Source organism: Mirounga leonina, unplaced genomic scaffold (assembly GCF_011800145.1).
Source record: "Mirounga leonina isolate KUSES-001 unplaced genomic scaffold, KU_Mleo_1.0 Mir_173, whole genome shotgun sequence".
In the NCBI taxonomy this organism is placed as follows: domain Eukaryota; kingdom Metazoa; phylum Chordata; class Mammalia; order Carnivora; family Phocidae; genus Mirounga; species Mirounga leonina.
Window position 1 is genome coordinate 44,803,304 of NW_023270447.1, and position 26,236 is coordinate 44,829,539.

Sequence of the window (26,236 nt, forward strand, 5' to 3'; positions counted from 1 at the left end):
CCCTGGGTCTGGGCTCCAGGCTCACCTTTCTATATCCTGTTCTGGGGGGCTGGCAGTTTTCTCACTATATTTTCCAATACTCCCTTCCCAGATGCCTACGCTTCGATCAAGCCGCTGGAAGACACTGGCAGGAGCCTCAGAACAGGAGGGAGGGGAGAGAGAGGCCTTCCTTCTGGTTTTAGCTCCTGTCCACACGGGACAGCAGCAGGGGATGGGGGCACCAACGGCCTCCGGCCCCCCTCAGCGCTCCCAGCACCAGCCGCCCGCATCCTCTCAGAGGTCTGTGACCACCCGTGTGGTGCGCCCCACCTTCATGAGGCCCCCTCTCCGGAAAGATCCAAGCCTCAGCTGTGTGGAGCTCCTCCTGGGAGCGCCGAGGTTCTGGTAGCCCAGCCTTTCCCTTCTGCATCCACAGCTCCAGCGCTGGCGGCTCCTACAGCCCCTCCTTCGGGGCTGCTGTAGAGCCCCCTCTTGGAAAACCTATCGGACCCCATTCCCGACTCCTGACTGGGCCCCGATACAACATCTGAAGCCCCTGGAACGGTATCAGGCGCACAGGAAGCACAGGGGGATGTTAAGCCCCGCATTTGTTGAAGGAGCTGAGAAAACCAGCAGTGCCCATCAGAACGCTGCGGAGGGCGTGATGAGCTTGGCGTCTATCACGGACAGTGCGGTCCATCCCCTTAACTGTCACTCAAGTACAACCACCCGGGTGTGACTTAAAGCAAATGATGACACAGCTTCCAGAGCATTAGCAATTTTTTATTTTTCCTTTTTTGTTGCATAGGAAATGCAGTACTTGCTTCCAGTAATTGTATCGTAATGTGAGAAGGTGGTAACACTAATGGCTGAATGCGAGAGTTAAACTGATCCACACCAGCTCAAGAAACCTGTGGAGACTTAGCTGAATGAGGATGGACGCCCACAGTGATTCTCAACCAATTACACATTTTCACAGAACACAGCAAAACTAAAAGGGTAGCTATGAGAGTCAATACAAATACACTAGAGGCACAGGGGGCCCGGCTCATAAAAACAAATGTCAAACCAAGTTATTAACACGGGGGGGTATTTAGTTTCACAACAGATCTTTTTTCCATCTCTGGAAGTGTTCGGTCCCCTCCCCCCGCAATTTGAAATGAAAAAGATACCCGAGGTATCTTGAGTGGACAGATTTCCAAGGGTGGCGGAAAGGTCCCCAGGGAACTTTGTTCTGCATAAAGAGGTCAGGGGTGTAGGGAAGGGGAATCATGGATTTGCCTTGAAAAGTCTTTCTTGAGGACCTCCTAGAACCTGATAAGGCTCCAGCTCGAGGTCTAGTAAGTATCTCAGGGGCGACACTACCAAGTGCCTTCACAGTGCAGACAGGCTGGTCTGAGACCAGGGAGAAAAAAATGAAGGCTGGCAGCTAGCTCTCTCAATCCTCCACCCCCACACAGCGAGTGGCCTCGTGACCTTCGGTTGAGATGTTAAAAAAAAAAAAATGCTGATTTACATAGACTATTACTAAAAAAATAAAAATTAAAAATTAAAAAAACGGAAAATAAGAATAACACAAATAGAATCAAAGGGGGAAGAGCTTCTGTCATTTTGAGAAGTCGAGCGTAAGAATAGCAGGAAAAATAGCCCAATTCATGGGACACTATTTGTCCTTAAAGCACTGTGGAGATACAAAAGTTCACATTGCACGACCTGGTGAGTGTTTTCTACCATGAGGGTGCTCTGGTCGGACTGGAGGTGGCACTTCCACCATATATATATTCCCGTAGTCCAGACACATTTTGGAAATCGGGTTTTTTTGAATTAAATCGCATAAGGAGCCCGCATGTGAAACTCGGGATGCCTGGCACACAGGCGAGGTCCTGCCCCCACACACTGCTGCCTCCCCGCTCTGGTGCGCTCAACGGCAAGTGGTCCCCTATCTTTCCGAGCATTTCTGGTACCTACTCCCCATGTCCCCATTCCCCTTATCTGGTTATGTAACCCTCTGGGGGCATAAAAGGCAGATGGGTGCTGGGTTAGGGGGAAAAAAGGTGAGATGAAACTGGTTTAATTTGGGAAGCAAGTAGTTTCAAATTTAGACCAAAAAAAAAAAAGTATATTTAAAAAAAAAATCCCGTGTTAATAGCAAACTCCTTTTTCTTATGAATCGGGCCCAAAGTTTGTACAGAGTTTTATTTTTGAAGAAAATATTGCAACTGTGCATGAAACTAAATAGCCATGTGATTTCTTAAAGATTTTTTTCATTTTTTTTTCTTTAACATGAGGAAGTCTGGTGTGAAGACGAATCAAGCATGGGTACCTGGCTGAACATTGTCCATTAAGAAAACGCTTCAGGGTCAGCATAGCTTCAGCCGAGGGTCAAGGAAAATGTCCCTCACTTGGAAATGTTCTCAGAGTGTCTTCGTAGCACAGTTCTTGAAACACAAGCGGTTGTTTTGAGACAAAAGTCTTGCCAGGGACTGATTTCTGAAATCAACCACCCATGCTTGTCCCCTAGGAGAAAGAAAACAAAAACAAAAACAAAAAACAAAAAACAAAAACAAAAACACAAGTAATACTGAATTTAAGTAAATGTATACCTCCAAAATACTGAAAACAGCCGAAATCAAGAAAGACAGAATTTGCGTTCTCAGTGAAATACCTTTAAACCTAGCTGACAAGAACCAAGTCAGAAAAAAAAGACTAACATAACTTGGAGTAATATTCATACAGCTCACTAAGCATTATGGAATAGCATGCATTAATATTGTACGGTTATTTTACATCACCTATAGAAGGTCCTGACTGACAGCGAAGGCTACCGGTGTAGAAAAATCTTACTTCAGAAGAGCAATATAATACAGATTTCACAGGCACTACATTTTAATATATCAGGTATTATGCTGGTTTTCTTATAATTCTTTCTGTCCTAAAGCTGGCATTATAACAATGACCAAAAAGGCAAGGATTGAAGTAAACGGAAAGTAGATACCAAAGTTGATATAGTTTTTTTTTCTTCAGATAGATTAGTGCATAGTTCTCATGCAGATAAACACTGCTATGCATTTACACTGTTGGAAAGCAGAGTGAATTGAGCCCAAGTTGTCACATTGGTGTAAATCATTTTGTCAGCCTGTAATAGCACCATGTAATGGATTTGCATTAAACATTAAATTGATTTCAGAATTGGTGACACAGTATTCACTACAGTTAAGTGCTATGGAATAGCTTCAATGTTACCTGCTATCTATCAAAGCAATTTTCATCCCACTGCTTTTTTATTGGAAAAAATAAAAGGAACACATACACGACACTCATTAGGCAAATGCACAGCCTTGGACGTGGAGAAGGCAGAGCGGGTTTACTGTCAAACAGTAAATACATGCATTGACTTCGGGAGGAAGCTGGCCTTGGAAGCCGGTTGGAATGAAAGCCCTGCCGGTGGGCAGTGCGGCTTTCTGAGACCGTCCGAGGACAGATCTCTGAGGGTGGGTGGTGAGGTGCCACTGAAGCTCTCCTTACATTACCATGCCAGTTGTGTTTTAAATTTGTTCTATGGAGGCCTGCTACCGGGAAAAAAAACAAAACAAAACAAAACACTGAAAGAAAGGAAAGAGAGAAAGAAAGATGGGGAGAGACAGAGAGAGAGAAAGAGAGACCACCACCACTATGGACAAAAAGATATATCCAGAGACATGATGCAAAGTACATCAAGCGACATTCCTAGAAATCCCTCCCCCCCAAAAAAAAATCACAAGGAAAAAAATGTTTTTCTTAATCCAGCTTTCATAAATACTTTATGACAAAATTTAAAGTTTATGGGGACAAGGGTTTGAAAAGTAAAAGACAAACTTTTTGAGATGGGTTTTGCATATTCCTGTGGGCTGACTGAACACCGTGACTCTGGAAAATTTGGGTTCCCTTACACTTCGACTGTCAGAGAATGAGGACCGCAAGCGTGGGGAAGTGTACCTGTTGGCTTGCGGGGGAGGGGTGCCCACGCCTGACTGCGGGGTGGGGGTGCGGAGGGGCTGACACCAATAACTGCCATGCCAGGGTGTGAAGAAACTTCTAGAAAAGTTCGCTCGAACCTCAGAGGAAAGTAAAAAGCTCTGGGATGGAGAGAGTGTCATTAGGGGGAGGGCCTCTGCCCATGAATGATCAGAAAAAGAGCATCTTAATGGCAGGGGGATGGGTCAGGAAAAAAAAAAAAAGCCTATAGAAAAATGATCGGATTTAGTGTTTGTGCCTCTGACTTCAGTTCCCAAAGAAAAAACATGGAGAGTGATTTGAGGGACTTCTCTTTGCCAATATTGTTAATGCCATTTGACAGGAGAGAAAAAATTCCAATGTGTCTCAGAATCCAGGGCGGGGCCTTTAAATCCGGCCGGCCCTCAGCCTGTCAGTCTACACACCCCAGGTAGCAAAGTCTTCCTCAAACATCTTCGCTTGGCTTTCATCTAACAAGGTAAACACTCAGATTGTTGGTGTTTCTTTTTTCCTGCTTGATCACAACTGAACTACAGTTTCCTGCTGCTTTCTGGACAATGAAACATGAACAAAAATGTAACTTAGTGTATTTAATACTTAACCCCTGTTCGTTATCACCCTAGACTGCCTCCTTAATGTTTTAAAGCCTTTAAAACATTTTTTTTTTCCTGCAAATCTGTTCAGAGTTCCCTAATTTTAGCTTCATCAAACTTAATACAACAAAATACCTTCAAAAATACAGCATACCTGTAACGTCCATTTACAATGGTTTTTCAGTAGACCTATACTTCTCAAGCATAGGAATATGCTATACCATTGAGAGAAAAAAAATAACTGTATTTAAATACTTACAAAAAAAAAAAAAAAGGAAACAGGAAAGTTTTAAACTTAAATCCAGTTCCCAAAGGCGGGGGGCGGGAAAGAAAGAAAAGCAATTCTATGAACGCTGCCTTTATAATGGACAATCAGAAATTTCACTAGGCTAATTTGACAGAAATTTTTCCTCATTTAAACAACATTACAAAAGTCCTGCATTATAAAATAGGGTAGAATAAATCAGTGTAATCAATAAAACTATACAACAATACAAATTACATATCTTCTGAGTGGGCAGTTTATTCTCTCTCTTTGCAGTCATGACTACAACATGCTCACTAAAAACAACTAAAACTGCCCAAACTATTGCTTAGTTTGTTTTGTTTTAAAAAAAGGGTGCAATTTTATCGTATATACAACCAATTTACTGGTAATACCTTGGCTTATCGCAAGGTTCTGACAAAATGTTTGTCTAGGCTTTTTTCCCTTCACTGTGAAGCACTGAAAGCTGCTATTTTTTTTTTCTTTTTTTTTTTCTTTTTTCTTTTCTTAGTGCACATATGTCATAATAAAGTAATGCCCAGCTAAGTGCTATAGGGGAAGGCAAAGTATGCTGGCTGGCTATAGGAAGTGACACCGTATACTGACAATCACACCATACACAGCGCCAAACGACTATTCAACCACGTATCAGACACATACGAAAATCCAAAATGTTTTATTTTATTTTTTTTTCCTTAAATAGAGATAACCGGTAAACAATTTTCAGAACTTGGAAGTTTAAAAACGTGCATATAAAAATGGGCATTAGATACTTTTTATTGAATGTGGATTGACTGCAGTCTGCTAAGAAAAATGGGGTGTGGGAGCTGAAGAAAAAGGAAGTTGTCTTTTTTTTTTTTTTAAGGCTTGCTTGTGAAAGGAACAGTTGTAAAAACAAAATTGCTTGAAGCAGGGTCAGCTTAGTGCTTCACAGTTTGACTGCTTCTCTAAGAGGAGCCCTTCCTGCGCACGTGCATTCAAAACTCACAAAAAAAAGTACAAAGACAAACACCTAAAACACACTGCGTCAAGTGCAGCACCGACTTTGGTCAAATAAAAAAAAAATAAAATAAAAGGAAAATTAACAATCGCTAAGCTTTTCTACACGATATAAGCAGGTATTGCATATTTTCATATATCTGGGTGGGGGGGAATAAAGGAAGACTCCAAATAAATTGTAAAATGCAGCAACATCCAAAATACTGATATTCTAAAGCCATCTACAGATCTCAGAAGAGCACTGCCACTGACCACAGAGGACAATAAAGACTACTCCTATCTGCGGAACAACTAACTCTCTATTTAGTTCTAGATGTTGAAACTGACGATGGCTGACATAAAAGTCACATTTACAAAAAGTGTCTCCAAATGCTTGACGAGGGAAAAACCCCTTTCAATAGAGGAGCATGTGCAACAATTCCACAAATAATCGCTATCCAGGGCAAGGCACATTGATATGGAATTTTTGTTTTCGTGCAAATTAAGGAAAAAAAACAAAACAAAACAACATTGTTTCGGGGGGGAAAGATGAGGAGCAAAGTGTCTTCCCAAGAATTTCAGTTACTTGATTGTATAGGACAGTAGTAGAACCCTTCTGAAGGGCTGAAAAACATAGTTTAAAGGCAAGTGCCTAGAGTAGGGATTACAATATTGTGTCTTAATGCACTCTACTTTATCCTACATTAACTATATAAAAATTAGTTACTAACACTAGAACATGCAGAGACTTTCTCTGATCAGCAGGGCTTGCCAACCAGAACGTATATATATGTATAGTATAGGAAACCTTCTTGAAGTTGCATGGGAAGCAAAGGGGTGCTTCGCTGTCTGGTAGAAAAATCACTTGCACTTTTTTTTGTTACTTTTTTTGTTTTTTTTTTTTGTGTGTGTGTGTGTGTATTTTTTTTTACATAAGATACAGGACATTTGGGGGTGCAAACTTTTTTTTTTTTTCCCTAACAGGTCCCCTTGATCTGAATGGGCACCGGCATTTATGTCAGTATTGGTTTCATTATTATTATTATTATTTTTTTTTTTTCCCAAAGCCCAGTTCAGGGGCGCAAAGGTCTTGAAAAGTTCTGGACAATCTCTGGTACAATGAAGTGTCTGATAACTGATAAATCCTATGTTGCTGGATACATGTAAAAATTTTCAGAATTGGCATAATCCATTATAGTGACTTCTAGCTTATAAAATTAACAGATACCATGATTTCATTTTAGTTATGTGCTTTGATAACAGAAAATAATTAATTAGCATTTAATGTAGTTAACATATCGTGGTAAAAGCACCATTAGATTTGTTTTTTTGTTTTTTTTTTTAAATTTTCCTTCAGTTTTTAAAGGGATACAAGTTTAACAATAAAAAACATAAAAAGCAAAAATAGCTCCCCTTTTTCTTGCAAGGCTGTTTTTTACCCCGATAATTTAGAGTCCTGGGGTGGAAGGACTTGAAAAACAAAAATAGAATTTTCAACAATCTCTATCTTACAAAGATATTTAGCTATCCAATGAAATTGCACTTTACTCATTTCAAAATTCGATTGTTTTGATTGATTCCTGTCAGTTTCTGTCAAAACAGACCATCTTCCCCATTTCCATGTGAATTTGTGTGTCATTGTTGAAATTGTTGAAAAAAATTTTTTTTTTTTTTTTAAATGTAAGTGCAGCATTTCACAACTTTTAAAAAACTGAATAGTAGTAGTAGTAGTTTGTCATTTCGGAATTGTTCTGCAACGTGAGTGGATTCACTGTCCTTGTGGGCCATGTTATATATTTAACTGCTGACTGCTGAACCAAACCAAACCAAAAGAAAAAGTAAAAAAGGAACATAACTGCATTTTCTTTTTCCAATATGTTACAGAAAAACATTGCCCTTTGACTGTCCCGTAAGTTATATATTGCAGATCTCAGCTACTACAAAAGATTTCGTTCTCTATGCGCCTCCTGATGACTCAAGGAGGCTCACACCTGTGTGGGTAAATTCATGAAATACTGTGAAACAGCCAGGCTCCGTAAGGAAAGTGTGTTACAATGGGAAGTCAGTGAGCAAGGGTAGACCTCCACTAGCCACATCACCTAATGCTCACGCTACCATGAAACACTCCTAATGTTACAAAGCCCAACCATTTCCAGCACCATATGAGAAAATTACAACAGTCCCTAAAGTATTTAAAAAAAAAAATCCCAAAAGGTTATGGCCTTTGCTGTTTGACCATAATGCTCGCTGTTTCCATGTACAAGTTGATTGGATTCTCCCCTTCCACTGACAGTGAAGTTGTAACCGCGCTGGGTTGAGGATGCGTCCATGTTACAGAGTTGAGAAGGGGTCAGGTGGTCTGTCTGGTGGATGGTGGGACGCTGCGACTTTTATCCCAGGTACCAGGACTGGAAGACAAAAGGAAAAGAGAGATTAGAGGTACAATTTGGAAGGTAACATATTTTAGAAGTTGCCCTTCCGACCATGAAATTGGGATCTCTATTAGGAATGAAATGGGGGCGGGGGGGGAGGATTTTCTGGAAATGGAAGAGAGGAATGACAGACAGTAGTAAATCCTGAGTCACTGAAGCTGATCTTACTCCTCTGAAGTTGAAACTCAGTGTCTTCATTGGGGTTTGCCAACGTTCTGAGTATGTCTCAAAAATAAAGTGTTTGTGTCCACTTGAAATACATATATGGGTTTTGCAGTCTGGCAGGGGCAGCTACAGGAGGGCAAGAAGCTTGATCATCTTGTCACTGAGTCCTCAGTCCTAGCACAGTGCCTGCAGTAGAAGGTTCTCAACAAACAAGTGCTGAACGAATGGACAATGGGTGAGGGAAGAGGTTTCCTGTGCTGATCAATGTCTACTTGTATGATTTTCACATCTCCTTTTCAATGAGATGGAGGCCCTAAAGACGGTGCTGTGACAGTCTTTGAATGGGCGCGGATGATCAACAGTGACATAAAAATAAGTGGGGGTGAAGTAGAAAAAGGTGCTGCACGAAGAGTCCTGGGTAATTTTGGGCAAGTCACAGCACCTCTTTGATACCCAGTTTCCTTTATGTGTGCCTGAGGTAAATTTTCTGAGGTAAAATGCTCCTTTTGGCTCAATGATATTTCTAAGATAATTTTTCAAAAATGACATACAATAATCCAATGGGATCAAGATTTCACCCTATTAGCTGCCATGATGTCCAAAGGACAAAAATGAGGCCATTGCATAGCCCCTGTTTTTGCTTTTGTTCGTTCAGCACTTATTTAGGAAGCCTTCCATATGCCTGCTGGGCCCGGTTACCAGTTACCAGTTACCTTTTCCTTTCCAAAAATCCTTAGGTGATTGGCTTTGGACAACAGTCTGGTGATACATCACTTTATATGACAGCATTGTTTTCTCCGTTAGCTAAACAAAGTGACCAGTTATGGTGTACTATCAAAGTAGGTTTCTAAGTGAAATAGAGAAGTGTTTGGCTTTTGCCAACTTTTCCCTAGAGCTACTGTGCCAAATTCACCACATCCATCATTATTCACAGAAAAATCGTCAACTTCTAGAAAAAGTGAATGTCGCTGAAATCTCTGAGTTGGCAGTATCAGAAAGGGGTACATTCGAGTGGATTCAGTCAGACGAAGGCTCATCGGTGCCCAAGAGATTCAATTACGTAAAGGACGGCCTCTGATCCCAGGGGTGAACGGCGAAATGATAGTTCCGTGGATAGCTACCAGGTATGAGATTTCCTGGTCACACAAGCTACCTTTGATTTCCAGAGGACTTGAAAAACCCAAGCCTAACCCGAAAAACTACTCATCCTGTGTACTTTTAGATGTTCCTCTTTGACCACATGCTCTGAGCAACACAATAAAGCCTCTTGTGTCCCGAAAGGAAATCATCCTGGCAAAGACACACGGCCTACATCTAACTGGACAAAAGGAAGAAGAGGGGGAAAGAAAGGAGAGGCGAGGCAAGGCCCGAACTGTATTTCCAGGAGGCCTCTCCTCAGAGCTGACGGATCTGTGCGTGCCACAGCCGCGGTCTCTCGCTCACAAAACAGTCTCCAAGTTTGGGTGCGGCGAATAATGCTTACAGGATTTCTGTTCTCACACTTTCTAAGTCGGTTGTGAAATTCCAGCCTTCTTCAATCTGACGCCGCAGAGTAGCTCTCGAAGCAAACACCGGGGACCCAGTGAGTCAGCAGGGGGAGCAGTTTTCCATACCACAGTTTCTGGACACAACCTCAGCGCACTACAAAAATCTGCAGTGGCTCTGCACTTCTCTTAAAAAGCAAAGCAAAAAAAAAAAAAAAAGTTTCTTCACACATCTTACTATTCAGTGTGTGCCTTGCCGACAAGGTTACCCCAGAGCAGCTCTGTAATCCTTCACTGAAATAGGCTTTATTGATTGCTCTGGTCTATTGTTCTCTTTTCAAGTCCCCCAAGTTCAAGTTCATCCTGGTGTTACATCATGTCTGGTTGCTAAGAGCAACCAGACAGACCCAGACGTGACTATCATTAGCAAGAAACCCTCCGCTCTCCTCCCACCAACCTTCCAGGGGCTCTGACGTAGCAGGCCCACTGCAAACACATTGAAGTATTTATTCTGCCTAATTTATGACCTACACAGCAAGCAAGACCCCCACTCCAAAAACCAACACTGTTGTATATTTAATTAATCTGTCTTTCTCTGGCACTTGGGAAAGTTAGACAAAGGACTAATTATTGTGTTTCACTCTCCACACTTTTCTTTTGGGGGGGGGTGAATATTTGCATGGGAAAGAAAACTACAAGGCCTAGCATTGCCACCGCCCCCCCACTTCTTCTTTTTGCCCTATTGACATTTCATGAAATACTTTAGCTGCTTAAGGGAATTAGAAAAAAAAAATGCGATGTGAATGTTACTCCTTCTGAGTTGGTATTCAGTAACACAAATCAACTCATGACATGTTTAAATTTAAATGCTAACCACACACTCTCAGAGTTACTTTAAAGGTTAGTTTTTAATCAATAGAAGTTGCTGACTCCGGGTTTTTGAGCTGCGCACTGCAGCTCTTGGGCTTTTGTCTACGGTTAGGGCTTTCAAACTTTTTTTTTTTCCTTGCGATGATTTTAGCAATGATTTTTCAGACACAGAAGGCTATTGTGCTCTGACCAGCAACATGTCAATAGAGAAGCGAGTTGCCCTGTGGTGTGGTGTCAATATGACTCCTGAAGGCATGGGTTGGGGGTCTTTAATAACCCGTGAAAAAAACTTAATTAACCCTTTCAGGCCCAAACCAAAACCTATTCTTAAACTTTTTCACTCCTGTAATTTGACCATTAGGACTTATTTCAACATCACACTAATCTTCATGACAATTAACCCAGCTACTTGACCAAGGCTTCCCCCGCCCCCCCCCCACAATGGGAAGTCAGTCCGTTAGGGGAACCACACAGGGAATTTGTTTTTTAAGGAATTTTTTTTGGGGGGGGGTGAGGTCTCTTTGATTAAATCATTTATTTGCCGAGATGGCAGATAAACAGTTATAATAAGAATAATCAAAAAACTCATCCATTTCACCGAACTATTTTCTCATGATCAGTTTGTAGCTGAAGACGCTCCTAATTTCTTTATGATGAATGTGATAGTTGCACATGTATATGCCACTCAATTTCTAGAAACTTCCATGAACTACTAATAACATCAAATGCACAAGACAGTGTTTGGAAAAGCCCACTTTTCTCTTGTGATGTTTCCTTAGAAAATCTATTATGCAAGCAGTGCTAGTTTCAAAACATGACTTGAAGAATGACTCTGAGCATTTTTTTTTCCTTGGGTCATACAAGAGAAATATAAAAATAATCCTGAGGTTGTTAAATTGTTGGGGTTGAGTAGCAAATCACTGGGAAAATAGTGCCACACCAAACAAAATTCATTTATGGAGAGTCAAAAAATTGTCTTCAGACATTTACTGACACAAACTTCCATTTCATATGGTTTCTGCCTTCATACTTTATAACCCCTTAATCTAACCTACTGCATCCAGATGGACTACAAAGGAATCTCTGTCCCTTATCTGCAGAGAGTTCCAATATTACAATATAGGACGATGTTATCTTGATACATTTACATTAAGGAAGTAAACACAGAGCTTTGATCTATTTTTTTCCTCAGGGACTTTCAGCTATAGTTGTTTTGGAGGTCCATAAATCCACACTCCCACCGAGGCTCCAGTTCAGTAAAATTAATCTGTTACATTCACAATTTCTACAGTTTGGGATGTGCCGGGGGCGGGGGATGGGGAGCGGAGGGGGGTGGTAATTGTCCTCTTTCAGTGTTCAAGGTGAAACATCAAAAGAAACCTGCAGTCCAGGACCAGAGCTCAGCTTTCCTTTTCTCCAGTCAAATGAAGAAGTAATCTCATCAGGTTGGAAAGTGCTGACTAAGGATTTAATAAAGTGCCTGCAGATGTGGCGTCTCTAAGGTATTCAACTCATGTAATGCAAAACAGCTCCACACTGAATGTGCTTATAAAATTTCATTTAACCATTGCAGCGCGAAATTTTTTTTTCACCGTTCTCTAAGGAGTTTTATCACACTTCCCGCCCCTTAATTTACAGCTCCATGAAAGTTCGAATCCCATTCTGCTGGGATTCTGGAGTCCTCACAGTAGTCAGGTTTTATGAACCATAAACAATATCCATCCGGCGGCATCCTAAACAGGAAGGCTGGAATGGCAGTAGGCACCTCTGACAGTGCCAGGCTCTTTCCTTTCTTATGCCCCACAGAGAGCAATTAGGAAACTCTTTTCCCAAAATTTGGTCATGAGGTGGCCCCAAGACATGGTCTACGAAGACTAGACTCCTTCGTCAACAACAAACGGTCTAATGTGAATAACAAGTTTTTTCTTTTTTTAAAGGGCCTTTTATATACTCTTCTCACTCAGAGGGCAGGATGTATATTTGAACAACAAAAGGAAATACAAGTCTGTTTGAGATAGCTCTATTTTACTTTAACCAGAAAAAGAGAGGGTGCAGGGGGTGAGGATGGGGAGGGTGGTACAGACTGTGACGCAGCAGAATCTGTTTTTCAGATTAAAAAGTTAAACAAAAGGCCTCAAGGGCAAAGTTGAACACTGCGGAAGGAGGCTGTTAATGTGGAATCCAGAACTGGGTGTGACACTTCGCTTTCTTCCCCAGGCAAGGTGGGTTATTTAAGGACATTCACACACAGAAAACAGAGACGTGCAGATACTGGGAGGCCTCTGTCTCCATGGCCCCCGCAGGCCCGACTCTTCATCAGCCCCGAAGAGGACGCTACCAACCAGGACTGCGTGAGTTGTGGCCACCATTTTTACTCTTCTCTTGAGGAGAGGCTGTCTCTGCAGGGTCGCACTCATCCAGCTCGTCATTTTTGGCTTCCTGCTCTGGTTTGGATGAGCTAAAGCCCACTGTTGCCCGTGGCAAATCAGCCCAAAACCTGGTAGCTCCCCCGGCCCCCTTTCAATACAACAGAAATGGACAGGCCTTCCGGGTTTCTCACATCAGTAGACACCATTTTGGAGCATTTCTTCACTCATTCTGCAAGCACCAGGGCCCTGATGTGTGCTGGGTGCTAATGTACACTAGGCCCTGGGGATAGAATGTGTACAATAAATAGGTCCTGCCCTTTAGGAGTCGTTTCGTAGAAAGACAGCACTGAACCACAGCCTTCTATACCCTTCAAGATACCAGGTACCCTGGTGGTCTCACAGTAGGATCAACCTTTATCAGCCTCATATCGACTGATGAGGCTGAGCATTCAATGTCTGAGGGACCCAGGACCAAGTCCTACTTTTTCCCTTAGCAAGTTGTGTGACTTTAACTAAGGAGGTCTCTGTCCTCGGGCCCCCAGAGGACTGCTGTGAGGAGTCTGTCTCTGCACGACAGGAGAGGAGAGTGGGTTTTTACACTGGTTTCTCCTGAAAAAGGTGGGCAGCTATCCCCAGGTGTCAGTTACTGGTATTGCCAGCCACGGGCTTTGATCTCTGCCATCATTTTTCTTGTCTGATTTTGTTAATTAAAGAAAGCCTGTTTTCAATAATGCTAAACCAAGACTTGTTTATTGTACAGGAAACTATTAAAACATTAATGGGCCATGGTTGGCCCCACTTACCTTTGTGGCCTTATCTTTTCACTGCCTGTACTCAACACTTGTGCTGTGTGAAACTTCTTCCAGATCCCCCAAAGCCAAATGCTTTCTCCCTGCTGGGCCTTGGCACGGGCGATCCTGCTCTCCTTGGCTTTGCTAACACTTGCTAGCTCTTGCGTTCTCAGATTAGCATCCCTTCTTCCAAGGGGTCTTTCTCCAGGCCTTTCGTCCTGGGGTTTACCTCTGTCACAGTCTCTGAACTGTAATTACCTGTGTTCTCCCCAAGAAAATGGATATCTTGTTGAGCGTGGCATCCCCGGTGTCTTGCCCAGTGGCTGGGGCAGAGCAGGCACTTACTAAATACAGTTGAAGGAAGGAAGGAAGGAAGGAAGGAAGGAAGGAAGGGAGGGAGGGAGGGAGGAAGGAAGGGAGGAAGGAAGGAAGGAAGGAAGGAAGGAAGGAAGGAAGGAAGGAAGGAAGGAAGGAAAGGGCTGTGTCTAAGGTTCTGGAAGCCTGGTGTCAGTTACCCCAACAGGGTATTTAGATGGATGACTTCCAGCACAGCTGAGCCACATCCATGCTCATGCCACGTGGCCACGTGGCTCCCCCCCCATGACAGACGCGCTCCTGAGAGACACAGGCAGGTCCCCGCAAGCCGCCCCAGGCAGTTCTGACGGAAGAGCAGCTGCAGCGGGGCCAAGTGCGTCAGCAGCACGTGCGATAGTGTTGTAACATGGACGGCTGCCTACTTACTACAAGCACAGAGCAGTTGTCCAAACCACCGCTCCCTGGAGAGTGACCGTCTGCTCCCGGCCAAGACCTCCGTTTGGTTCAAACCTCAAGACGGGAAAACACTAATCTTTTTACCCAATAAGCCATCCAGCACCTCCAAACCTTGGGAGTACACACACAATCCAATTATTCCGACTGTTGTTCCAAAGTCTAAATCTTGCGCCGTCTTCCAACTTGCCCCAGTGTCTGCCTCCCCATCAAGTGCTTTTTTTTCTTCTTGGTCTCCCTTTACAGTCTCATCTGAGTAACCTTTTACCTCATGAAACCAGAGACTTCCGAATGAACAACTGCACTCTGGCCCGCTCGTGTTCGCTCTGCAGACTTCCCAGAGGGCTGTGTGCATCGCGGTGGAGCTGGGCCCCCGGAGGCCGAGTTAGCAGAACCCCATCATTGAACTAGTATACACCATTCTGTACCAGTGAAGTCATCTCAGGCAAGTTCGTTAGCACTCCTGGGTCTCCGTATTAGACTCCATGAAATGGAGATAACAACTTGATCAGTTTTTATGGGGCTTAGATGAGCTAATGCCTGGCTAGAGGCAAGCACACAAAACCAGAAGGCCGGGGTAAATGGACTCTCTAATTCTAACATGTGTACGGGCCCTACGGTCCACGTGAGACCCCAGGAGGACCGGTTCCCTTGGAAAGTCATCGCTCAACAAGGCGGCTCTCTCTTACTTAATGATATAATTTCTTAGTTAAAAGTAGCAGCTGCGTCAGTTCCATTCCCCCAGTTGCAAGAGAAAGTTCTTGAGAAAATAAAAATCTGTCTTTAATTGCGGTATTAAAATCAGAGCAGCAAAACCAACCACACAAAAGGAATTGGCTCAAGTTTATGAAAGCCATTTGGGCCCTTGCCTTGCAAGGCTAAACTGCACGCCTTGGAAGTTGGGGGTGAGCGGGGGAGAGAGGGGAGGCGGCGGGGGAGGGGGGAAGTCGTCAGGCAACCAAGTGGGACAGAAACAATCCTATTTTGGTTTTTGTTAGCGAACGGCATACTACATAGATCAGAGACTTCTTATAAAATACAAACCCCCACTGTACACAAAGCACAGGAAAATGTGAGGAAAAAAGGGAAAAACTAAAAGCAGCTTAGGGTGTGTTAACGCTGCTATTCTGTCAGCTTAAAGAGTATTTTATGCTTGATCAACAGCTCTTTTTTATTGTGCTTTTCTTTCATTCATTCAAGACATCAAAGCTGCACACCACCAGTGTACCTGCCCTTCTGGAGCCGCTTGTGAGGGGGTTCTAATGAAGCACGACTCTGGGAGCCGGAGACCCCCGTGGACACGGCAGTTCAAAGGGAATATTTCAACAATGATTACATTTTGTAAATCTTTTTATGAAAGAGACAGCTTATTTCCTGCTTTTTCATGAAAAATAGATTCTATCCATTAAAGTGAGCCCGCGCCACGGAAGCTGCTTGAGATCTGAGGTGCAGCGTGGAGATTAAGGGGACAACGGCCCGATGAAATCGTCCAGAGTTCCTATCTGTTTGGCTAGGATGGCACTGCTGGATTGTCTGGGTGGAGCCCAGACGGTGCGCTGGATGGCTCTGCTAGCGGAAATGCAGTGACAATGGTGCTTCGCGGTTTATTTTCAGCCGGGGGCCTGGTGTTTATTGTTTGTTCCTTTTTATTCTTTGTGATTCCACAGAGTCCAAACCAAATATCAGAAGGCATTGGGCCACCCCTTTGATTGCACAGGAAAAAAAGATGAAAGATTTTAGCTACAGATTCATTAAATGCTATTATTTTTAATGCCCCGAAATGGGACAGACCCTTTCGCACGTGGGAAGTTAGCCATTAAAGAGCTGGCTCGGCTCTGAAGATACAATACAGGCTTTATTACTGGCTAATGTCAGTCCCAAAGGCAAAACTAAAGAAGGCAGGCTACCCTTTTGTAATTTTTGATTTTCAGTATTAAGATAATCTTTCCTTGGGTCTTTCCTTTTTTTCCTTTCCTTTTTCTTTTTTTGGCGGCGGGGAGAGTTGAGTACAGTAGGGACGGAGGAGAATAATTTCCTAGGGAGCTATGAAATGAAAAAAAAAATGTATGTTTTCTGCACATCAGATTCCAACCTTAATTAAATGCCTGTTGTCTAACAAGTGCAGACAGTCACACTTGGGGCTGGCCCAACGGTGGCCCAGGGAGGTAACCTTTCTTGTTTAAAAAGAGAGGCGTGGGAGTGGAGGTCAGAGCTCAGCAGAGCGTGGCCACATTGTAATAATCATTCCACCCAGTGCTTCTCTGCTCCTGCTCTTCCCCCAGAGCTGAGAAGCCCTTCCCAAACACCACTCAGGTTCACAGCACATCTATCATGTAGATGTACTGTTTGGATTGTGCAGGTAGAGAGAGTCTGGAAAGGGGTAAAAAAATAATATTAAAGCGAAAAGTCCAATTATTACAAAAAGTCTCCAGAGACGTCCTGCAATAGAACGACGGAGGATCTGATACTTTGCCAGAAACGAATTCCCAAACTAACCTTTTCAGCCAAGGAGCCCTTTAGGCACTGCATGGCATCTGCCATCTTTGGACCTTTCCACCGCAGCTGGTGCCGACTGGCACGGCCCAGGGCACAGGTCTTTGCTTCTTACCCCTTTATTCACCCTCTGGTCACAGTCCGGGCTCCTTCCTCTTGTCCTTTCCGAGCCCTGTTTCCTGCCCACCCCCTCCACCCCTCTAGCCAGTCTCTTTCTCTCCCTTTCCACCTGGGTTCCCCCCCCCCACCAGGAATTACGGCAGACCCCTCCTCTCCCAAAGGCTGCAGGAACCAACAGTCCTTCCTACTCCATTCACCGGATTAAGAAAGGAAGCGCAGAAGAAGGCACTCAGCTGCAACCACGACCACCCCGCCTAGCAGCTGGAATGGAGGGGCTTCTGTAGTAAGCCAAAGAGCCAAAGAAACGAGGCTTAGAGGCAGAATTGGGGCAGAAGGTGGAGGAGGCTGCAGCATCTCAGTTCTCAGGCTCATGAGAAAAGAGAGGACAGTGAGATGCACCTCAGCGCTGGACTGTGAATCGGGAGCCCGAGCTCAGTCCCCAGCTGCCCTGGGGGTGGCACCCCAGGGGACTCTGATTCTGCTTACAAAGATCCCATTCCTGAACTTTCTTTACCTTCCGGGAACACCTGCTTTTCCATTTCACTAGTTCCAGGAGTCATCTTTTCCTTGTTCACAGTGTGGATGGGCTACTGGGGTAAGACTGTTCATATCCCTCACTGAGCTTGGCCATGGAGAAAGCAGGAGACCTAAATTCTAGTCTCTGCGACTTCAGGGGTCCAACTTTACGTATCTGCAAAGCAGCCTCAGTATATCAGTTATCATGGCATTTGAGGGAGGAAGTAACAAACACAAAAAGACAAAACTTTCAAATACTGGCCTAAATGACTTGGAAATACCGTAAGCAGCATGGTCACAGAAGGCGTTGCTGTGATCCGGACGGCATGGGGTGGGGTCAAGGTCTCCCTCCTCTGGACCAACCACCCTGGATAGAAATGGAATGATTTCCCTGAGCCCAGGCAAAGCTCCATGTGACATCCCCGAAAGCACAAACCAGGGATCAGCGAACAATGCTTTCCTCCTCCTTCTGAAAATGTGGTAGGATTTAGGGTTTTATGGCAACACAACTTGTCTTTGTTAAGACGTGACTTGCAAAACAAACCCACATGGGGGGGTTGGCAGTTTCAAATGACAGTACTTTTTTTTTTTTTTTAATGCTGAAACAGCAAATGCTTTTTATGTTCAGATTTATTTCCTTCTAAATCTGTAGATTAAATTTACAACGAAGCAATATTCATTACTACAAACAATTCGATTCTTCCTGAATATTTCTAGGGGAGGTGAGTGGGAAGCTTCTTGGTGGGGTTGGGGTGGGGAGGTGAACAAAAGCAAAGATCCCATAACATTAGCACTCTGTGTGAAGGGTCTTATCAACAGTTTGGGCATATACATCATATTTATGACTGGCAGAGCTACCTGGCTTCCCTGCCAGGAGACAGGTAATATCATTCTAACACAGAAAATTTAGTTAATTCATTTTTACCTTTCTAGTCATGACTAGTCAAGCAAAGATTACTGAAGACAGATTTAAGAATGTGTTTTATAAAGTCAAGCATGGTAACAAAATCACCTACTTTGTTGTCAGATAAATTCTACCAGGTACGGTTCTGCCAGTAACTGACATTTGGGAACAAACTCAGAACTCATGCCCACAGTACTCATCTGGAACAGTTACACATTCTGCTATCACTTTATTATATTTTAATGAAACCAATTACACATTGGACTGTTATATGCTCATTGACTCTTTAAATATCCTTTTCTCTTATTAAATCACCATATGGATGGGAGATCCTATCGTTCATTTTGCAAGAATGGTGCTAAGTTCAAATGATACCTATTAACTTTCTTTGGATTCTGCAATCACAAAAATCTTGCAGCTCTACCACCTTGTGCTATCTTGAAGGTGTTGATTTAAAAAAAAAATACTTGAAGATTTTTCTCTCTCTTCGAGGAGTGAATTGTCTGAGCTAAAATATCGCTTCCTGTTGTACTCCATCAGCGTTGTTCTTCAGGAACATGTTTATGAGTTCAAGTTCAGGTTTAAACTAAATAAAACACTCCTCAGGAGTTTATAACTGAGCCTCATTTACATGTGCTCCCTCTGAGCTCTGCCGGCCTCAGTGTGTGAGTTTCCAAGGCTTGGGGAAGGAATGTTTTACAGTTGGAATCTGTACTGCTTTCTCAGGCATTTCAGACTCTCAGGCTGGGCACACAAGCTTCAGTTAGTATTCAAAGTTTCCTCAGATCTGCTATAAAGTCAAAGAAAGAGAGAAAGACAAGGCAGGGGCCAACTGTATCTTCTTAATTTTCCCCATCAAGCTTTCAAGTTAACATTCCAGTTGAAAAGTAACAGATTCTAGAAGTATGTTCTAGAATTCCATAGCCTTTGACTTTGAATTTTTCTGCAATCATTTTCAGCATTTTGTGAAAATGGTCGGTGCGTATTTATTCTCTTCAGATATAAAAACTAGGGCTTGCCAAACTGTTTTTCTGTCTTGAAAATGCAGATAAAGAGTATTATGAAGATAAATGCCCTCCCCCCCCCTCCAAAAAAAGAGATCCCATATTGTGTTTATGAAAAAACCTAAGGGATTTTTTAGGTCAGAAAGATCTCAGGGATTTTCCAGGCAATGAAGGTACACTAGAGAGGAAGAACTAGCTATTTTGGGTTGGGAACAAGGAAGAGTTGAAGTAGGGATTCTAAATGCTATTATAGGGAACCGATCCGGAGAGAGCTGATTTCGTGACTCACTGAGGTTAAGACTATGCAAGGGTCCAGGAGTTCAGAGAAAGCAGCCATGGTCTTCATGGGCAGAAATGGAAAAAGAACCAGAGAAATAGCACCATGGACTCTGCCACTCAACCTCTCTCTGAAATTTGAGTTTATCTAGTGAGATAGTAGGTAGAGGAGTAATAAACTAATGATGCTGGGACTGAGACCTACTTTCTAGCATCTCTTCACCCCGGGATGCTTCTTTCCTGATAGGTGAGCACATCCAGCATCACTGTGGGTCGTGACATTCCCAACTTCAGCAGCTGCCTCCCTGCAGAGTGATATGTGATGAGGCAGGTAGTTCAAGAAAGACTAAGTGCTGCTGTGGGGGTTAGAGAAGAATCTACCTGGCCGAGGGTGGATGGACAGAGAGTCCACGATGAATCTGTGTCTCAGTGTGTGCCTCTGTTAAGAAGGGATTAAGACCACCTTCCTAGCATGGTGGCTGTGGGGATAATATGAAATAATATATGGAAGTGTTTTGTGTCTGAACTAGACTATGCAGAACTGAGCCTTGTTTTATGGTATTCTTTTCTGACACGGGGAAGACAGAAAGCTCAATCTTCTGTGCCAGGTCACAGCTCTTGTTGGCCTGGTACAATGAGGGGCAGTCCTTTTTCTTGAATCAATACAATAACAGCATGAGTATGCTAGCCATATACCCTTCCCTCAACCCCCTGAACTTAGATTAGCTTCAATTCTGAGAAACATCAAGGATTTTCTAAAAACAAATTAAATGTGAATAAGCTTCTAACTAAAACTCTTTGCTATGAAAATAAGAAGTTTCTTCTACTGGATAAGGACATGAATAAAAAGTAGAATCCTTTAGATGACATTCTGAAGAAATGGATGGTAAAAGGAGTCTCTTTTTGGGTGGTGGTTTTCTTATGGTGACTGAGTGGAACCTGGGCTCCTAAGTAACCCAAGAGTTTCTCAGCCTTTGGTCAGGAATGACTGGCCAATCTGGCAGAAAGATGAGAATTTGCATATGAGATAGTCTCTGCTAATCTCATTGGTCAGTCAACCACAGATTACTGAGAATCATGTTCTTTTGTCCAGGTTTTTTTTCTTTTTTCTTTTTCATAAACATCTAATTTTGACTCATTCTCCACTGTCCTTTGGATTCTGCTGTTCAAGGTTGCTATAGGAAACAAACACAACTGCTAGTGTTACTTTTTTTTTTTTTTTTAAGTTCCTCTGGCAAAATGGTGGATGGGAGGAATTTTGGGAAACTCAAGACAGTTTGCAGATTTTCCTGAGGATTTAATTTACCAATGTGAATCTTAATTGTTTTGAAGATGAAATAATTTGACAGTCAACCTGGTAGTTCGAAAGGCTGTACATTCGTTAGTATGTTGGTAGGTAGATGCAGGTCTCATGTTTTTACAGATTTTTATTTATTTATTTATCTGACAGAGGGACAGAGAGAGAGCACAAGTAGGCAGGGTGGCAGGCAGAGCGAGAGGGAGAAGCAGGTTCTCCACTGAACAGGGAGCCTAACACAGGGCTTGATCCCAGGACCCTGAGATCATGACCTGAGCCAAAGGCAGCCGCTTAACTGACTGAGCCACCCAGGCGCCCCTCATGTCTTTAAAAACTGATGCTGAATCCTTTGGTAAAACAGGGGCCTTATTCTTCTATGATTTTCTTTAAGAAACAGGGAGCACCAAATCTGGAAACACACTTGCCTGATAGAGCTACACGGAAGGCCGGGGCTGAAGAGGACAAGCTATTTCCTAGAAGCCGATTAGAGAGAAGAAGCTGCCTTCTCTCTTCCACTCCCTTCAAGTTCGTTGTTCAGTGGCATCAATCCCTCATTTTATCATGCAGCTTAATTTGTGCCTGGTTCTTATTCCAAGCAAGCAGCCAGGAAGGGGTGCAGAGGGGCAGTCCAGATTTGACAGCACTGACCCTACGGCTGAGGAGCATTAGTGAATTCCATAAGGAGTATCAAGCAGCAGTTCTTAGTTTACAAAGGTCATTGTGATGCAAGGCCCAGGGGAAAAGCCCAGCGAGCAGTCTTCCTGGAAGATGGTGGGGGTGGGGGAAAGGGAAAGAATGATGTTTTTAGGAGGGTGGGGGTGAAGAGAACTTGGTCCATCTTTAGACTTTGACAGGAAAAAATATTTGGGAAGAGGCCAACTGTGAGATACAGCATGGCCCTAGCTGGATGGTAATGATGTAACAAATAGCAACATTCAGAGCTATCCAGATACCAGGGAGAACAACTGGCAGATATTAAAATCATTATAAGATGTGAAATTATACCTCTCACTGCTTCATTATCACTATATTTCATAATATTTGTCTAGAAAGGCACACAAAGCCTATCAGGTTAAATTAATCCTAATGATCAATTTTACTTTTATTCTAATTAAACAATTTCAATTTAATTAATGCGAGCACAGAAATTAGTCAAAATTACAAATGTAAATGTTGAACTTTAAATCAAAGGTCCTCCCTGCTCTCTGCCTCCTGTAGAAGCACTTTAAAATGTTTGCCTGTGAAAGTGGATGGGAATTTTAACCTTTGTCTACACTGTGAAGGACAAAAGTTAGAAAACTGTGCAAGCAAAAGCTCCCCAGGAGCAGAGACAGGAGCACGGGCTGAACTCCCACCTGCCCACACCCACATCCACACAATACACACAGGGCAGTCTACGAAGAGAAATCCCCGGAGGTAGACTTTTGAATTACGTGCTTTTGTTCCTGAGGATTCCAATGCCCTTGGGTCAGTCTAATGGATATTGGGCTTTTATAAAACACCTTTGTAAGATAAGATTCATGCACCCATTTCCTAAGGCACCCATGAAACCACCGGTCCCTTGCCTCCTGGAGTTTGGATACCTTGCGTTTCAGTTCTGCTTTGCCTCTGTTTACCCATGTGCCCTTGGAAGTCGGTCCACCTTCCCTGGGCTTTGGGTCTCTTATTTGGAGGTGCTGTTTTATCAAAAGGATGCACACTTTATTCCAGAACGCACTTAAAGTTGTATCTGGAAAATGACAGCGTCTAGCATAGATAATCTTTAAGGAAATTACCAGCTTCAATATTCTGTAGTTCTATAACTTCGAAAAATACCGGCATCTTAAAATGGATCTGAAAATGGTATGGGGGATATGTGTCTGAATCATCCTGTAAAGACATTCAAATAACCTTTCTTCTCCCTTAATAAAAATCCAAAGTAGATGGAATCCAGAGTTCCAAAAATTTGAGGAAGGAAAGGATGTAGCAAATGAAATTTTTTTTTTTTCTAAATGGAAACAAAAGCAGAGGGGGTGACAGCAAGTGCAAAAAAAAAATGTGAAATAGGAAAAAAACATAATGAAAAGAAATGCATTTCATTTTTTGTATTTAAACACTTTTGTACTGGTGAATTATACCTAAGAACAGGCCTGTAAGTGTCACAGATTCTTGGTCTTAGAAGAATGTTATATGCGACATAAGATTCTGTTATTGCTCTTACATTCATAAGATAGCCACAACTTCTTTTCCCACAAGGAAGCCTTCATATATGATCTTCCATCTTGACTTGTTCCCAATTGCATATGAGAATTATTTGATAGCAATCAATCCACTATCACTGTTCGGGGACATTATAGGAGAACAGCAGAGTAATTTAACAATATAGTTGATTAGTGTAATAATCATCATTAAATGGTAGTAATGATAGTGGGATTCCCCTTACCTTGGTTAATGACCATAGACGATTCATTTCTTGACTGCCAGTGGTAGAAATGGTTTTTGAAATATTAACTTCTGCCCCATGGGAATGACACTTAGCCCACCACATTTAATTTTTGACCTTCACTGAACAGCATGATCCTAATCCCTTGATTTTATAATCTTAACTAGGAAACATTAAAATATGGATTGACTCCAGTTGGCAGGAATCTTTATGTTCTTTTCACTAAAAAAGCTGTAAATCCAATGGTTGACCTTTTATTTCCAGGTCACAAATGACACCCACTCACTTTTGTCCGTTCACATAGGATTTATGTTAGGGTCTACAGGTATAAACCATGAAAGCTGAACTTTAATGAAATGTCTTTCAAAGATATGCACTTACCCAAAAATTTCCCACAAAAAAATTAGCAGATAGCCTTTAAAAAATAGCGATTATATCCTCAGCTGGCCTCAACTAAGTCTATTTTTCACTTGTAGTAAGTTTCCTCTAATACTATTATTTTTCTGAGGGTAAAAATTAGGCATATGTTTGGGATGATAATAGTACCTTAGTTCCCAATTTAGATTTCTAAACTGAAAGATCTCTGAAATGTTCTCTCTTGCCATCACCATAATTCATCTATCTCTAGCTGAAAAATGTTCCCTGTCCTTTTTCACAAAATCAATTGTATTGATGGGAGGAGGCGTTCTGTGTTGTCAATCAGGGAAATGTGAGTTGATGGGACCCCAAAGCAGTGAGATAAGGCAAGGAATACCAAACCTGTTCAGGTCCACACCATCTGAGCGAGATCAATGCTTCCCCATAATAATCTTCCTGTCATGTAGCACCCTAACTGTCACAATTAATAATGTAGAAGGGGCTGATTAACTTAAGTAAAGTGCTCTCTGTGTGTAAACACATAAAGATCCATGAGGCAAAAAAAAAAAAAAAAAAAAAAAAAAGGCAAAATGGGGGGCAGGAAAGAACAAAACGTCGTTTTTATTTTTCACGTGGATGCGTTCTCACTTTCCATTCTTCTCTTGCAACAATTACTGTACCAGCCACTCTGACAGAGTCAATAAATTGATCTGGGTCTTGATGCAACAGCAAAGCAGACTGATCTGATATACCATTATCTGCAGTGGAGAGTGGGGCGGGGTGGGGTGTGCTTGGGTGGCAGAGGGCAAGGGGGAGAAATCAGCAAGGGCAAGCCAGCGTTGCTCTGGATGGGTAATTAATGCTCTACATGGAGTTTCTGGAAGAGATGAACGCATCCGTGGTGTGCTTGTGTGCATGAGCATGTGGGCATGCGTGGAGTGTGTGTGTGCGCATGTGTGTGTGTTGAGAAGGGACAGAGAAAAAGAAGCCTTCAACTTGGCTAAAGGATGCAGCCTAAGTAATACCGTATGCACCACTAATATTTAGGTCCCTGCGGTATTTCAGTCACTCAAACGGATCTGCAATTCAATGAGGATCACCACCCCATTAGAACTAATCATGTCAGCTGTGTATCTGACAAAATAAACATTCAGAAACTGTGCTCCTAGGTTCATAACTCGTTTTTGCACTGGGATTTTTTTTTTTTCTTCTCTCCCTCATCCAGCATAAAGTTTAAGAGTTTTTTAATATGAAATTATAACATCCATACAAACTCTCCGTATGCATTCCTCAGCGTATTTTGCCTCCCAACCAGAAACTGCAGCTGTTAGCTGAGCTTTAACTTGCTCCTTGGGAGTATGCTAAGTATGTTCTTAATAAATAAATATCATTCCACTAGCTAATGAGAGAATTAATGGCACAACTTACAGAAAACGGACGTGGGAGGATGGGGGGAGAACAGACTCAGCTTAGGGGGAAAATGACCAGATTACTTCTGGGGGTTTTGCCATTTTAACATTTCTGGGTTTCTATTGGCAATCACAGGTTCCTGGTCCCAAAGATGAATGAGATGCATCCTGCCTGACCTCTGGTGCTTCACAGAGGTTCAATTCTAAGGGGTGAACGAGCAGCAGTATACATCAGCTCTCCGTGTGCCAGGGAAGGGTGCTGGGGGCTTTATAATCTAACTGTAATGAGTCATAGGGTCATAAAGCTCTAAGTGGAATGCATGAATTAATTTATAATTTTATAAATGTGACATCTGAGGTTCAGAAAGGCTAAAAACTACCCCAAGATCATTGTACCCATCTTAGACTGTCATAACAAAACATCCTAAACTGGGTGGCTTAAACAACAGATAAATACCCGAAAATATTTATTTTCTCACAGTTCTGGAGGCTGGGAAGTCCAATATCAAGGTTCCAGCAGATCTGCACCTGATTTGTACCTGAGGGCCCTCTCCCTGGCTTGCAGATGGCTGCCTTCTCGCTTAGTCCTCATGTGGTGGAGACAGAACACTCTGGTGTCTCTTTTTCTTTTTTTCACTTTTAAAAAATTTTTTTCCTTTTCATTAACATATACTGTATTATCTGTTTCCGGGGTACAGGTCTCTGATTCATCAGTCTTACACAATTCACAGTGCTCACCATAGCTCTGGTG

General features: G+C 42.6%; 1 protein-coding gene across 7 annotated transcripts in view; it reads right to left on the bottom strand.

Annotated features, from left to right (window-relative positions):
* Nucleotides 1–741: 741 nt before the first annotated feature.
* NFIA (nuclear factor I A) overlaps nt 742–26,236 on the bottom strand; it is a 369,111-nt gene continuing 343,616 nt past the window's right edge. For 6 of the 7 annotated variants that reach the window (XM_035018415.1, XM_035018417.1, XM_035018414.1 and 3 more), the window contains one exon: nt 742–8,216. In XM_035018415.1, the coding sequence (XP_034874306.1) occupies nt 8,199–8,216 (18 nt within the window). In that variant the 3' untranslated portion in view covers nt 742–8,198. The remainder of the gene's footprint in view (nt 8,217–26,236) is intronic. The other variant, XM_035018419.1, reaches the window with a different exon arrangement.